The sequence below is a fragment of the Elephantulus edwardii genome, unplaced genomic scaffold (genome assembly GCF_000299155.1).
Source record: "Elephantulus edwardii isolate Elephantulus edwardi_28Jun2011 unplaced genomic scaffold, EleEdw1.0 scaffold00064, whole genome shotgun sequence".
Classification (NCBI taxonomy): domain Eukaryota; kingdom Metazoa; phylum Chordata; class Mammalia; order Macroscelidea; family Macroscelididae; genus Elephantulus; species Elephantulus edwardii.
The window spans coordinates 6,840,870-6,857,205 of record NW_006399814.1 but is presented as its reverse complement, the minus strand read 5'-3'; the positions used below and the strand labels follow the sequence as shown (position 1 = coordinate 6,857,205).

The 16,336-nt window shown below is 46.3% G+C and overlaps 1 protein-coding gene across 1 annotated transcript in view; it reads left to right on the top strand.

Annotated features, from left to right (window-relative positions):
* Positions 1 to 16,336, top strand: part of PPARA (peroxisome proliferator-activated receptor alpha) — a 32,597-nt gene extending 16,261 nt beyond the window's left edge. The window contains exons 5-6 of the mRNA XM_006888029.1: positions 12,086 to 12,536; positions 16,089 to 16,336. Of these exons, the coding sequence (XP_006888091.1) occupies positions 12,086 to 12,536; positions 16,089 to 16,336 (699 nt within the window). The remainder of the gene's footprint in view (positions 1 to 12,085; positions 12,537 to 16,088) is intronic.

Sequence of the window (16,336 nt, the reverse complement as noted above, 5' to 3'; positions counted from 1 at the left end):
TAATTTATCTACATTGCAATTAATAAATTTAAAACAACATATTGAGTTACTAATTCATAGCAAGCATTAAATAGTAAATTGCAGTTTATCTACATTGTAATTCATAACAAATACAATTGTTAGGATAATGGGGAACACTCACCCCTGAGAACCCAACATGTCTCCTCCTTTGGCCTCTCATGGCCACAGTGTGGTCAGGGTCCTCAGCTAGTTCAGCAGCTCACAGCCACTGGTGTGGCCAGGGTCAGCAGATCACATACAGCCACTGGTGTGGCCAGGGTCTTCAGCTCTGAAAAGAGCCCTTCAGTATTTGGCTCTGTAAAGAACATTTGGGTCTTCAGTGTTCAACTCACTGGGCTCTCAGGGTATATGGACTTTTGGCTTTGGATGTTACATTATATTCAACCAATAACATTAAGAATAACAACATTCAAACTCTGGGTTGCATTATATTCAACCAATGACATTAAGCATAATAACATTTAAACTTTGGGTTTTACCAACCGTATTAGTTTCAAAGCAAGTTGTATGACCAATCACATTAGTCCCAAAGCAAACATGGGTTTGGCTAATCATGTTCTATACCAGTTACATGCCTTTGGCAACATGGGCAGAAACAAGTCACATTCCCTTATCAAGGATTTACACATGTTGTGGCCAGTGGAGCCTTAGGGCCACTAAGGGCCTGTTTGGGCATATCAAACTGTTTAGTATCTTTCACAAATATTCCCAAGATATTTTCTAACATAGCAAATTCATAACATACTTCTTATTTTTATTTCTTATATATTACATAGCAAATTCCTAATATATTTCTTATTCTTAAACTTAAGCCAATATGTTTTCACATCAAACTTATCATAGCAAACTTATAATATTTTCCTATACTTAAACAATTCATATCTTGTAAGTTTATAATGTTTCCCAGCAAACTTATGATATTTCACAGCAGACTTATGATAATTTCTATACTACCTTTCACAGCAAATTAATTGTATTTTCTTAAACTGCTCATAACACACAGCTTGATAGATCCCAGTCTGGCTAATGTGGTCCACTCAAAGCTAGGGAACTGTGCCCTAGTAGCAAGGAGTTGTACCACCAATTCCAAGGCATGTGGTTCAAATCCACCCCCTGCTCCACAGGAGAAAGATGGGCAATCTTCTCCCATGAAACCTCAAAAAAACCTCACTAGAGGATCAGCTGTCACTTGATTCTAACGTGATGGTAATAACAACTCAAAACTATTGTGACTGTGTAATTCAGACACTCAAAACCATCTGATAGCTTCCCTGGGACTTGGAAAGTAGAGTTGGCGGGAAAGAGGAAGACACCCTCAGTGAGGTAGTCTGACCCAATGGCTTCAGCACTGGGTTTGAGCGCAGCAATGATGGAAGTGTGTGGAGGGACCGGGGGCGCAGCATGCTGGGGTGCAGGGGCTGAGGCACTGAACCCTGGACATCTGCCATGTCATTTCTTTTTTAGGCTCATTCCTTAAGCGCATTTTTTTAAAAAAATTAAACTTTATATACATTTATTCAAAGTTTTTGCTACCTAATTCCTGAGCGATGTTTTCTTACATACTTTAAAAAAATTATTGATTTGCATACAAAATTAGTATCTTAAGGCTGAAAAATTAAGTTGTTCACTTCCCACTCTAAATGTATTCTTAGGTTATCCTCCCCCCCGCCCTTTCAAACAACTTTCTCTCCTGCCATATCCCTACCCTTTCCCATCTGGGTTTTTGGTGGTAAGACAGGGCTTAGAAAGGACCATTTACTTACAGACACTTTTTGAGGGGATGTTTCTGGACTTTTTCAGGAGGCAGTAAATACCCTCCTATACCCCCTCATGACCTAATGTTCCACAGCCCCCCCTCCCCACAGTAAAATGAGTCTTTTCTCCAAAATAGAAGGAACCTTGAGCTGCCTCCAAGCAGAGGCCTGGCCCTGAAGGTGGGAACTTATATTTTGTCTTTTTCCTGTAAGCATAGCCAATGAGTTTAATCTGTACAAATAAGTAGCTCCCAGAAGTCCTCATGGGTATTAGAAGCTGGAATTCTCAGCCCCGGAGCAAGAGTTATTTCACAAGCAACTTTCATGAACAGACCAAATTCTTTTTTGTTTGTTTGTTCTTTTCAGTTTATTACATGAAGGAGTTACACTTGTCCAAGTTAAAGTGGACCCCAAATGATTACATTTTACAAACTGTGAGGTTTTAAACTTGTGACGAGGGACAGAAGGGTCATTTTCTGCTCATTGCAGCGTAATCCTTCTTGCTTCAGTGCCAGTGAGCCTTAAGCACTCGAAACCCATGAGCCTTCAGCTGGTCATCCTTGGCCAGCCCAGTCTCTACAAGGAGCTGGCATACATCCTTGTGCTGGTCACCCTGTGGCTGGATTATGTCTCTACATTCTGGATACTCAGTTGCAGGACTCCTACAGGCAAATTTCTTCAGCATCTTCACGAGTTTGTTTTTGTCATAATCACGAGCAACCCCATGGAACAGTTGTAAGAGTCTTCCTGCCACTTCTCTGTTGAACTCTTAAATGGATCTAATCCTCAGTCCCAGCAGGACGCTGGTCATCACTCTTAAGTGTTTCACCAGAGGCAGAGCAAACTCTTTTTACTGGAACTTTAATTCTCCAGTGTATTCTTCACCCCCACTGAACCAGTTTGGAAGGGTTTGAGCAGATACTAAAGCCACTCCCACACTAGTGACCAGGGGGCCTAGGAGCACGTCCTAGTGAGACCGCGCTCCATCACAGGGGTAAGAGCAAGGGGAGCCGCTTCCCTTTGAAGGATGTTGTTGTTGTTGTTGTGTGGTGTCTAGTCGGCTGTGCCTTGTGGTGACTCTGAGATCGACAGGTTGGAACCTGGTCCTGTCCGGCCCCATCCTCATGGGCCCCGTCGGGTGCAGACTCGTTGTTGCAAACACTTGATCCACTTCATTGAGTGATTTCCTCTTTTTCACTGACCCTCTCCTCTTCCCAGTGTAATGTCCCCCCATAATGTCTTTTAGTTATCCTAAAGATGGTTGGCATCACCAAAATGAAAGCCCAGTTGACTGCCGTCAGATCGATTCTGACCCTCCAGTGGGCTTCTAAGGTTATAAACCTTTCCCCTCCAGGATGCTTGGTGGATTTGAACTTCCCATCTTCTGGTGAACAGCCCTACACATAACTCATTACACCTCCAGGGCTCTGTAAACCAAAATTGGGGGAAATAGAACTTTTGTTTGACAGCTGCTCTTCCTCTCTTGGGTTGTAAGAACTGAAAGCTGACTAAAGCCCTGCCTTTAACAGACAGTTCTGTTCAAGGGAAATTTGGTTTTCACCCTCAGCACCCAAAACAAGGGGTGCTCCTTGAAGTTGTCTGTGAGGGTGACACCAGCTTCCCACAGAGAAGAGGCTGTTGGCATTTCCATCATGAGGAAATAAATGATGGAGTAATGGTTAGGATAGGGAGCGTGATGGAATGTGAGTGTGAGGTGTCACACTCAAAGAGGTCAGTGGTTTGAATCCACGAGTGGCTTTTTGGGAGAGAGATGAGCACTGTTAAAATATACAGTGTGTCCTGTTGGAGTGGAGTCTCACTGCATGCTATCCACTGTGCCTCAGGGGCCCTGTCCACACAAGGGCACCGAGTCTCCCTGCCCACCTCCTGCCTCCCTGCCACCTCCTTGCCTCCTCCACTTGTGTGGCTCAGTCTAGAAAAGACCAGGTGGTCGGAACACCGCCGCTCACTCCCAGGCTTCATTGTAAAGAATTTTTGCTTGAGTCACACTCTGTCTTAGGCACAGTTTAGAAGACAGTTCAGGATACTGGAGGTGCGCCTGTGAGGAGACCAGGCCAGGCTCTGCCCTGCTGGACTTGGTCTGTTTCTGATGACCCCACCATTTGACAGTCTTTCCATGAATGCTCCAGCCAGGTCGACACTGTAGCTATGGGGCAGTGGGAGTTGGCTTTTCTCAAACATCCCTGTCTATGGGCGTAAGGAGGCTTTGCCAAGAGAACGGGGTTGATGTTGAGGAAGCCACCCCAGCCTCTGTGTGTGGTGACCGTAAATCTGCCACCACGGAGGGAGTACCTGGCGGTGTTCAGACTGGCAGCCAGATTTCATTCTTTTGACATTATGTTACTGAGAATATTCCAGGAGAACATGTAACAATTCAACAGTTTTTTCATGTGATTCAGTGACATTGATTACAGTTTCCAGGTTGTACACCCTTATCACCCCCTGGTCCAGACCCTTCCTCCCTGCTGATGTGCTCTCACTGTCTGCTTTCTAGTGAACATTTGGAGTTGCTGGTACCAACTTGATCCTACGCAAATACTTCTTAAAAGAGCATAATTGTCAACACAGTTGTTCACCAGTTAAACCAGTCTCTTGTTTAGTTTAAAGAAGACTTCAGGGAATATTTTTATGTGTTACTTTGATTGATTGATTCCATCACTGGGGTAATGGAGATGGGTGTGTTGGAGACAATAAGATTGGCAAGGGATAGAGCAGGGTTTAGGGCTATTTTACATAAGGTTGCTACGAGTCTCAAGCGACTCGACGGCACATAACAACAACAACAACTTCATAATTTACCAAGCATCATCATTTACTTTTCCAAGGAATACAGTCTTAAGTTTGGAGCATAATAACTTTATTTCAGAGACTCTTCAGTTGCTCAAAATTTTTGGAAATTATCCTTAATCTTTGCTTATTTTCAGCTATGAACATCTTTACCCTCTGCTAATGTCATTGAAATTTAGATGAAACATGTGTTTTACCTAATTTGAATACTTACAGCACTTCTGGTACGGAATTTAGGAGTACATAGAAAAAACACCTTCTGATTTAAAAAAAAATGTGAGTCAAGGAGGCTAATTTTTCATATTTGGCCAAAAAAAGGCTCTAAAACCAATTTTTAAAGAGGAATTTCGGTTTTATTCTCAACATTTAAGCATCTTTGGAATAAAGATAGCTTCCATTGCACCAACTTGGAATTCCTTTCCTTCTGTAAACTTATGCTGCCTCCCAAGTTTTGGGGTTTCACCTGCTGTGTGTGGTCAGATATTACACCTACTACTTCCATTTTCATCGGATCCAAATTCATACTTAATATTTTATCCTGTAATTATGTCAGGAGCTCTGATGGCCTGGTGGGCAAGGAGTGTGCTGCCAGCCCAAAGGGGCAGTGGATCAAATCCACCAGCTGCTTCAAGGGAGAAAGGTCAGTGGATCAAATCCACCAGCTGCTTCAAGGGAGAAAGGTGGACAGTCCCTCCCAGGCTACCTCTGGAAGCTGCCTGGAAGGTCAACAGTGACTTGACAGTACAGAGCAAAACAGCAGAAATGTGTAATCAACGTAATTAAAAATTTATTATCACATTTTGTCCTCCTAAGCCAATAACCAATCCACGGTTACACTTTTCCTGAGATAAGACAGCTGCCTGCCTTTGCCTAGGAGATGTTGTTTAACTGTGCTTTGGAGATGCATTCTCCTAAGTAATAATAAAACACATACAGCATGGCCAGATGGGAGCCAGGGCAACCAGACGTAAGGCGGAGCACTTTCTGGTCTTGACGTGGAGAGATTTCAGAACACCCAGAGCCCTGCCTCGTGGTGTGTAAAATCTTTTCCATACGCTTTATTTAGTCCAAACGAGCTCTTGTGATGTCAGATATGGTCTGATTCAAACATGAGTATAAAAGGCATAGTCCTAAATCAAGTATAAGTTGTGTAAACTTATCTTATCAAGGATAATCTTATCAAAGATTGATCAATAAAATATTATAAATGTAAAAATATAATGTTAATTGTCTTTTGAAATCATTAAATGATATCAAATCTATTTCAACCCATAGGGAGCCAGTGAGGGAGTCCTGGTGGCACAGCGGTTAAACACTCTGCTGCTAACCTCACAGTTGGTATGCCACAGCCCCCCGCCACTCTGGGAGAAGGACTTGTAAAGACGTGGTTTTGGTTATGTGCTGTCAGGTCCACAACGACGCATAGCGACCCTGTGAACAGCAGATCTAAACCTTCCATTCATTCATTGTTGCACTTTTCTCTCTGCCCACCCCTCCCCCTAGTTCGCTCTTCTCTTTGAAAAGTAAAAGAAAATTTCTTTAATTGTTGTGCAATCCCTCCCCGCAAGTCCACTCCATAGTGGTTGCACCATTTTACACTCCCACCAACACTTAATAAGGGTTCCAGTTTCTCCACAACCTCACCAGCATTTGCTGTTTGCTGTTCTGTTTAATTTTGCTATTCTTACTGGGGTGAGATGATATCTCATAGTTGTTTTGATTTGCCTATCTTTTAGAACTAGGTATTTTGAACATTTCTTCATGTGTTTGTTTACCATCTGAATGTCTTCTTTGGTGAAGTGTCTGTCTTTCCAATCACTTGCTATGCATCTGAGAGCTGGACAGTGAGTAAGGATGACAGAAGAAGAATTGATGCCTTTGAGCTGTGGTGTTGCAGTACTAAACATACCATGGATGGCAAAATGAACAAATAAGTATGTCTTGAGAGGGTGCAGTCAGAGTGCTCTTTGGAGGCAAAAATGATGAGGCTTCACCTCACATACTTCAGGCATGTTTCTAGGAGAGGCTATTCCTTGGAGAGGGACATGAGGGCCAGAAAAGGAGAGGAAGACCCTGAACCAGGTGGGTTGACAGGGTGACTGCCATAGGAGCTCTAACGTGTTAGGAAGTTTGAAGATGTCACAGGATAGGACAGGGTTCAGATAGGACAGTTGTTCATAGGGTCACCATAGGTTGTAGTGACTCGATGGCACCCAACAACAACAACTAAAGTGTCCAACTCCTAGTGATCTCTCACTGGTTTCTCAGGGCTTAAATCCTTATGGCACTGCCCATCTTTCTCTCATGGAGCACCTGGTGGATCCGAACCACCAACCTTTCCATTCTCAATGCAACTTGTAATGCTGACAACCGTGTAGAGCAGCTCCACTCTGTCCTGCAGGGTCACAGGGAGTCAGAATTTACTGAAGAGCAGTGGCTTTGGACAAGAGTCTGCATCACCTGGTCCTCGTCCAGGGCAGCTTCTTGAGCGAATAGTCCGCATAGTCGCCCAGGGCTGATGCTGAGAAGAAGCCCCTTCTTGAGTTATTATGATGCTGTTCTGAGTTTCTTAGTAATTCTCGACCAGGGGACCTTGAATCCTGCAAATTATGTAGCCGGTGATGACTAGCCCTGTGAGATACTCTGATAAAAGAACTACGCGTTCTGTGCTGGACCCACTGACCCCGCTGTCCTGTTCCTGAACATTCCTGAGTCAGAGACTGGAGGAGGGCCCCATGGGAACAGCTGAAGAAACTTGTTTAACTCAGTGTGTCTCTCCCTCTTTCTGACTGCAGAACTCTGTGGTGTACCGTCTTTATTTCTGCTAAACATGGTGTATAATATTGTAACAGCTGGGCTGTTAACCAGAAGACTGGCAGTTTGAATCTACCTACCACTCTATGGGAGAAAATACGGGCAGTCTCCTCCCATCAGGATTTACAGCCCTGAAGCCTGATGTGAAATAACGGGTTTCGTCCCAGAATAGATGACGAGTTCTGATTCTTTTTAAACATTTCAGTGCCTGACTGCTACCAGCACTTTCTCCTCCCTCTGCTCAGGGAGGGGCCGCCCCAGATGTGCCCTGGGATAACAGTGCTGTGACTTCTCTGGGTGCTCGCATGAACTCGGAATAGAGGATGTTCATGTCCCAGGTGCAGACACAACTCTCGGGATTACTGGGCACTCCTGTGCTCTATGCCCATGTTGTTATTATTGTTCTTTGCCAGTGAGTCAGCTATGACTCGGAGTGGCCCTCTGAACAGCAGCTCTGAGCCCTGTCCCTTCCTGTGCCATCCTCGTCTCTGACATACTTGATCGCATTATCAGCAGTCACTGTGTCAGTCCATCTTGTTAAGAAGCTTCATCTTCTATTCTGACCCTCCACTTTTTCTAAGCATGATGTCCTTCTTCAAGGACTGGCCCTCCTTACAACATGCCTAAAATGTGTGAGATGAAATTTCATCATCCTTGCCTGCAATAAGCACACTGGCTTCACTTTCTCCAGGACAGAACTATTTGTTCTCTGGGCAGTTCATGAGATATTCAGCACTCTTCTCCAATACCACAACCCAAAAGCATCAATTCTTCTGTCATCCTTAGTCACTGTCCAACTTTCAGATGCATAGCAAGGAACTGAAAAGACCAGGGCTTGGATCCGACACACCTTGGTTTTTAAACTGACATCATTGCTCTTTAGTACTCCAGAGGGATCCCTGACGGCAGGTTTTCCCAGTGCTTCTCATCTTTTGATTTCCTGACTGCTGTTACCAAATATATTCATTTTGGATCCAAGTATGATGACATCATTGACAACTTCAGTCTTCTCTCCATCTATCAGGATGTTGCCTATTGACCCAGTGGTGAGGGGTTTTGTTTTACTGATGTTGAGATGCAAACCATATTGAAGGCTGTAGTCTATGATCTTCTGCAACGAGTGCTTTAAGTCCTCCTTACTTTCAGTGAGCAAGGTTATGTTATCTGCTTAAGGCAGGTTGTTGACGAGTCTTCCTGCAATCCTGATGGCACATTTTTTATACAGTAAGTCCAACCTCTCAAATGATCTGTTCAGCATATACACTGAATAGGGATGGAGAAAGAATATGGCCCTGACACACACCTTTCCTGATTTTAAACCATGCAGTATTCCTTTGCTCTATTTGAATAACAGCTTCTTGGTCTAAATATAACTTTAGCAGGAGCACAATTTAGTGTTCTGAGATTCCCATCCTTCTCAATATTGGCCCCAATGTATTGTGACCCGCAGTCAGATGCCTTTGCATAGTCAGTAAAACAACACCCAGTGTGTGCGCAATGGGCTCTCACGTGTTGGAGGCATGAGGACAGCGCAGGATAGAACAGGGTTCAGATCTGTTGCTCAGAGGGTTGCTATGGGTTGTACTCAACTTGGCAGCACCTAACAACAATAAGTCAATAAAACACAAATAGGCATCCTGCTGGTATTATCTGCTTTCTGTCAAGATCCATCTGACATCAGCAGTGATGTCTCTGGTGCCACAGCCTCTTCTAAGTCCTGCTTGAAGCTCTGGCCCTTCCCTGTCACTGGACTGTTTTAGCCATTTTTGGATCATCTTCAGCAAGATTTTGCTTGCATGTGACATGAATGATTTTGTTCAAAAATGTCCACATTCTCTTGGATCACCTTTCCCCCGCCTCTCTCCTCATGTTCTTTATTGTTCCAGAAACCCACTGGAGGGCAGGTGAGAGTTACTTCCAGATCAATAGCAATGGGATTTTTTTAACTTTTTATACAAATACAATGAACGAGTGAGCGATTGAATATGACCATTCAGACAAGTATAATACCCTCTGTAGGACGTCTTAATTAAGATTGGAAGCAGAAGTGGCATCCACTTCCTAAACACCATGACTCTGGAAACCTCTATTAGAGAAATTATAATAGTTACAGAACAGTATTCAGGTCTTTTGTCATGGGGTCGCTATTAGTCATACTTGACTCGATGGCACTTAACAACAAACAACAGTATTGCAGTATTAACCAGTTTTTGTTAATTCTGTTCAAACTCATGGTGACCCTGGATCGCCTTTTTAGGAATGGGAATAAATATTGATCTCTTCCAGTCAGTTGGCCAGATAGCTGTCCTCCAGATTTCTTGGCACAGCCTGATCAGAACATTCACGGCTGCATCTGTTTGTCTGAGTATGTCGGTTGGCATCTCAATCATTCCTGGGGACTTATCTTTTGCCAGTGCCTTTAGTATAGCTTGGACTTCTTCCTTCATCACCATTGGTTCTTGATTGTATGCTCCTTCCTGAAATGGTTCTGTGCCAGCCTGTTCTCTTTGGTACAGTGACCCTGTGTATTCCTTCCATCTTCTTTTGATGCCTCTTGGATCATTCAAGATTTGCCCATAGCAACCTTGAGTATTGCAACTCAAGGCTTGAATTTATTCTTCTATTCTCTTGCCTTGAGAAATGCTGAGTGAGTACTTTCCTTTTGATTTTTCTGACTCCAGCTCTGTGCACATTTCACTGTAATGCTTTGCTTTGACTTCTTGAGTTGCCCTTGGAAATCTTCTGTCCGGCTCTTACTTTGCCATTTCTTCCCTGTTTTGGCTTCTCAACATTCTAGTTGACTCTAGTAAAACACTGAAAGCTTGCCTTGGTCCACTGCCTGTTGGTCTGTGTCTCCAAGTCCTATAGACAGCAGCTGTGGCCTTGGTTTTGTTTCTATGCAGCAGCTAAGGAGTCCTGGTGGCACAGTGTCTAAACACGCAGCTGTCCATCCTAAATTTGGTGGTTCAAAGTCACCAGTCACTGCAGAGGAAGAGTACGTGGTAATGCGCTCCTGTGAGGACTTCAGCTTTACAAACCCTCCGGGGCAGTTCTGTCTGGTCTGGCATGTTCTCTGGGAGTCAGAGTCCGCTCACATCAAGGGTTTTTGTTTTCACTGGTGAAGAACAGCCAAGGACCTCTGGTGGCACCACAGTTGAGCGCTCAGCTGCCAACGCAAAGTGTGACGGTTTGAACTCACCCAGTGCTGTGGAAGAAAGGCCTGGCAATCTACTAAAGAGTACAGCCTCGAAACTCAGACAGGCCTGTTCTGCCCCGTCACATGGCCACTGTGAGTCAAAAATGGGCTCGGTGACGCCCAGTGATAGAACAGCCTGTAAGTCAGATGACACCTTAAAGAGTGCCATTCCTTCTCCTCCACCCGAGATGTAAATGCTGACCAGCAGGGGTCGTCATGCCCCGCCAGACACATAAATACCCCGCTGGGCATGTCGGCTTCAAGTGGCACGGTCAGCCAGCTCACCTTTCCCCTCTGGATCTTTCTAACATGGCAGGGCCAGAGGGTTCAGTCAGAAAGTCTGGTTGCACGCAGAATAGCACAGGGATTGAGGATGTGTATTAAGTTTGAGGGTCCTTCACGGCTTTTACGGTTTATCCCCAACATGCAAGATGTTAGCAGTGCTTGTTCTCCTCTTTCTGCACACACGCCACCGTTTGGAACGCCGTAGGTCGGTCCGTGCTATTGTTATGTGCTGGGGAGTCACCTGCAGATCATAGTGATCCTGTGTACAGCACCTCTGAAGCCTGCCCTGTCCTGAGCCAGTCTCCCCGACGATGCCACACCTACCCCCCAACCCATTACCCTAATCACCGTCTCAGTCCATCTCGTCCAGGGTCTTTCTCTTCTGCGCTGTTCCTCCACCTTTCTGACAATGATGTCCTTCTCCAAGAACTGGTCCCTTCTGGCCACATGCCCAAAATATGTGAGACAAAGCGTCAAAGTCCTAGCCTCCAAGGAGAAACTTGGTTTCACCCTTTCCAAGACAGACTTGTTTATTCTCTTGGTGGTTCATGGTATCTTCAGTGCTCTTCTCCAGCACCACAACTGAAATGCATTGATTCTTCTTCTGTCATCCTTAGTCATTGTCCCCCTCTGTGATGTGTAGTAAGTAATTACAAAGACCATGGCCTGGATTAGGCGCATCTTAATCTCTAGACTGACATCATTGCTCTGCAGTACTCTGGAGAGGTCCCTGACCACTGATTTTCCCAGTGCAATTTGTCTTTTGATATCCTAACCGCTGGGGCCAAGAGTGTTGATGTTGCATGCAACAATGTTAAATGGTGATGTTTGTAGCACGAGAAGATTAAGAATGAGAGCTGTGAGTTACTGTAACAGTGTCTGAGAAGTCAGAGAATAATCTCAAAATGTTCAAAGTGGTTTTTCTAAGGTTCTCATTAATTCATTGTAACACCAGTACCCGAGTTTCTCAGTAGAGACGTTTCTACCTTATGTCAGGCAATGGGAATTAGTAGGTTTATGGTGAGTTTGTGGTGAGTGTCTGACAGCCCCAGCTAACATTTAGTGACTCGGGCTGCATCTAGTACCTTCTGAGTTCTCCCTGGCACCAGGCTTGGTGGTTTGGGGGCAATGGCGCTCCTTCATTGCCTGATAGTTAACAGTGTCTCCGGTCACAACCCCTCTGACTCATTCCTGCCTGTCCCTACAGCCCTTCGTCATCCACGATATGGAGACGCTGTGCATGGCCGAGAAGACGCTGGTGGCCAAGCTGGTGGCCAATGGCGGCATCCAGAACAAGGAGGCCGAGGTCCGCATCTTCCACTGCTGCCAGTGCACGTCGGTGGAGACCGTGACCGAGCTCACGGAGTTCGCCAAGTCCATCCCGGGCTTCGCGAGCTTGGACTTGAACGACCAGGTGACCTTGCTCAAGTACGGCGTCTACGAGGCCATCTTCGCCATGCTGTCCTCGGTGATGAACAAGGATGGGATGCTGGTCGCCTACGGGAACGGCTTTATAACACGCGAGTTCCTCAAAAGCCTGCGCAAACCCTTCTGTGACATCATGGAGCCCAAGTTTGACTTTGCAATGAAGTTCAACGCCCTGGAGCTGGACGACAGCGACATTTCTCTCTTCGTGGCTGCTATCATTTGCTGTGGAGGTGAGTTCTCGGCCTGGGACATGGTGCGCTGGGCCACCATGCTGTGGCAGCGGGGTCCGTGGGTGCGTGCATGGCAGGGTCACTGGTGCTGCTAGGATTCAGGGTGGTCACGTCCGTGGCAGTGTCCTGTGACGCTCCAGGTCGGCGGCAGCACCATGGCCATCACTCTGACAGGGCTGCGCTGTCTGTCCCACTGTGAAGAGGTTAAGTCGCTGACGGTGGTGATTATGAGGTCTGCTGGGCCACAGCAAGCGAATCCCTGTGGCGACTGTGGGCCTCCCTGCTGGGAAGCTGGCTCTGCACCCTGCACCTTGGCTTGGTGCCATGCTCCTTAAATAGCCTCAGGTCTCGGAAGGTCATCCTTCTACTGTAAACTTAGCTGACCTCTCCAGCCTTGGCGGACACTGTCGAGGCAGCTGTCCCCTGTGCCACTGGAAGCCACACTAGTCCTCCATGACGTCCGTGTGTCGGGACAGGCTGGGCGGCCTCCCGGGCTGGGCGGGGAGCTGGCGAGGACAGCCTGGCACTGCAGACAAGTCCCTGCTGCTGTCCAGCAGGGGGAGAAAGCACTGAGGACGTAGCATCAAGTGTAAAAGGACAAAGCAGCGGGCATTCATCAATGTCCCTGTGGACACAGGGAGGGGAAGGGCTGTGAGCGCTTACAGAGCTGTTCATACGTCATCTGGTCCCTTTTTGTAAGAAAGAAGAAAACTGTGGTCAAATATATGTGTGTTGTGTACTCACAGGCGTGGGATTGACAGATGGGAGGAGGCGTGAAGAGGATGTGTGTGTGACCATCCCTCGTTTGACTGCACTTGGCTTGATCATACCCCACAGGTGTTGTGTGTTGTTTACACCGTGGAGGTTTGTAGCAACCCCGGGCCAAGCAAGCTGGCCGACACCACTGAGCAATGGCACGTGCTCGCTTTGGCTCTGGTATATTTTGGTCATTCACACAATATTTCACTCTTTCATCATGTTGCCGCCCTCTGCAGGCTACAAGGGAGTGTCCACAGCGCTTTCTGTGCATGGGGGACTAGGGGTCAATGCCCAGGACTCACTTTATTGCAATACTATCTTTTTGGGTGGTCTGGAACCGTCTGGGGAGTCTAAGAGAATCATAAATACATATGTGTGCATGTAGGTACACGTGTAGATTTATGTTGTTGTTATGTGCCATTCAGTTGGAATGGGCCCATAGCTGACCGTCCAGTGGGTTTTCAGAGACAGTAAATCACATGGGAGGAGACTGCCTATCCTTCTTCAACAGAGGAGTTGGTGGATTTGAACTACATGCCTTTGGGATTGCAGCGCAGCTTTTTACCACGAGGCCACCAGAGCTCCCTATGTGGTTGGTGGTTGTTGTTAGGTGTCAGCAAGTCAAGTACAACCCACAGCGACCCTGTGAACAACAGATCTGAACCCTGTTCTGTCCTGCACACCCTCACACTTCTGGCACACTAGAGCCCATTGCAGCAGTCACCACATCAATCCACCTGGTTGAGGGTCTTCCTCTCTTTCGCCAACCCTCCACCTTTCCAAGCATGATGTCCTTCTCTAAGGAATAGCCCCTCCTAGCAATATGCCTGCAGTATGTGAGACGAAGCTTTATGGCCTCTGTAAACTCGCTGGTGGGCTGCTAGGAGAACTCGGTCCCAACTCGACAGAAATCAGCTCTTTTTTTGGGGGGGGTGGTTGTTTGGTTTTTTTCTTTTTTTTTTCCCCCCCTTGCTCATGGATAGGAAGACTCAATATTGTGAAAATGGCAATACTACCAAAGGCAATTTACACGTTCAATGCAATCCCAATAAAAATACCAATCCCATTCTTCAAGGAGATGGAAAAGGTAATCTCCGGTTTCATTTGGAATGGAAAGAAGCCCCGAATAAGCAAAGCACTCCTCAAAAAAAGGTAGGAGGCATCTCACTCCCTGATTTCAAATCCTACTACACTGCCGTGGTGGTTAAGACAGCATGGTACTGGTACAATGACAGACGCATAGATCAATGGAATAGAATTGAGAGCCCAGAAATCAGCCCATCTACATATGGTTAATTGATTTTTAACAAGGAAATGAAATCAGTTAAGTGGGGAAACGACAGCCTTTTTTAACAAATGGTGCTGGCAAAATTGGAAAAATATCTGCAGAAGACTCAAGCAAGATCCACACCTCACTCCATATACAAAAACCAACTCAAGGTGGATCATGGATCTAGGACTAAAACCAAGGACTATAAACTTCATTAAAGAAAAGCTTGGAAGAATTCTAGTAGTCCTAATCCAGAACATAAACAGTCTTCCAAGTATCCTGAAAAATCTACAACCAGGAGAAGATAAAATAGATGAATGGGACCTTCTAAGAATCAAATCCCTATTTTTTTTCTTATTTAATTTTATTATTTCGTGTGTGTGTGTGTACTGTCAAATGGGACCTGACTGGTACAGAAGGAGATTGCTCTTCCTTCTCCAGCAGAGCATCTGGTGGATTCGAACCACGTACCTCTGGGATTGCAGTGCAGCTTTTTGTTTTTAAAGAAAGGCAGCCAGGCTTTTTGGAAGGGGAAGAGACTGAACCCAGGCCTGTTGGGTGATTCTTACTCTAGGGCAGCCCCATGAGCCACAGAGTACAGCGGTTCCACGGGTGGCGCTCATGGTTAAGTGCACCACTACTGCCCAGAAAGTTGATGGTTCGAGCCTACCTGAGGCACCTGCACAGGCAGGCCTGGTGAGCTGCCTCTGAGAAGTCACAGCCTTGAGACCGCTGGCTTTGGTTAAGAAAAACAAGCAAAACAAAGTCATTTCAGTTGAATGGGGACCAGTTGACACCCCAGCAGGTCCTGGGAGGAGACCGCCCATCTTTCCCCCACGGAGTGTCTCCCCTCTCCTAGCCTCCACCCACCGTCCAGTTCTAACACTCTTGCTGTATTCGGGCTATATATTAAAGCAGCACCTTTGTTTCCTGTTGTTGTTAAGTGCTGTCAAGTCATAGGCGACTCATAGCGACCCTATGAACGAAAGTCCTCAACACTTGGCGTGATTTTCATCCTCTCTCCAGGTTCATAGGGTTTCAGGAGGCAAGCTGTTACGGAAGTGGATGCCACTCCTCCTTTCAAGCTTGTTTCCTAGTTCTGCTATATTGGAAATCCCACAAGTGGCAGACCTCCACAAGCACAAATTCACATTTTCACAGTTTAAGAGACTAGAGGTGCAAATTCGGATTGCAGGTCCTAGTGGGTGACTCATCATTCCTGTTTGAAGGCTCTCGTCTGTGGCCTGCAGCTCCTGGGTGATCTTCAGAGGCTTGGCTTCTCCCTTCCCACTGCCAGTCCCACACCTTTGCTCCTTGTTTGCTTAACTTTCTTCATGTCACAAAAGAGATCGCCTTGAAACACACCCTCAGGGAATCCTGTCTCATTAACACAACAAAAATCATTCATTCCCAAATGGAAGACAACCACAGGCCTGGGTGTTAGGTGTGGGGCGGGGGCAGGCACGCTTCACCTGGTGGAAGGGGCCGGGGCTCCTCACCCTCTGCTCTCTTTCTGTCACTAGACCGGCCAGGCCTCCTGAACGTGGAGCACATCGAGAAGATGCAGGAGGGTATCGTGCATGTGCTCAAACTCCACCTGCAAAGCAACCATCCGGATGACAGCTTCCTCTTCCCAAAACTGCTCCAGAAGCTGGCGGACCTGCGGCAGCTGGTGACGGAGCACGCCCAGCTGGTGCAGGTCATCAAAAGGACGGAGTCGGACGCCGCCCTGCACCCGCTGCTGCAGGAGATCTACCGAGACATGTACTGA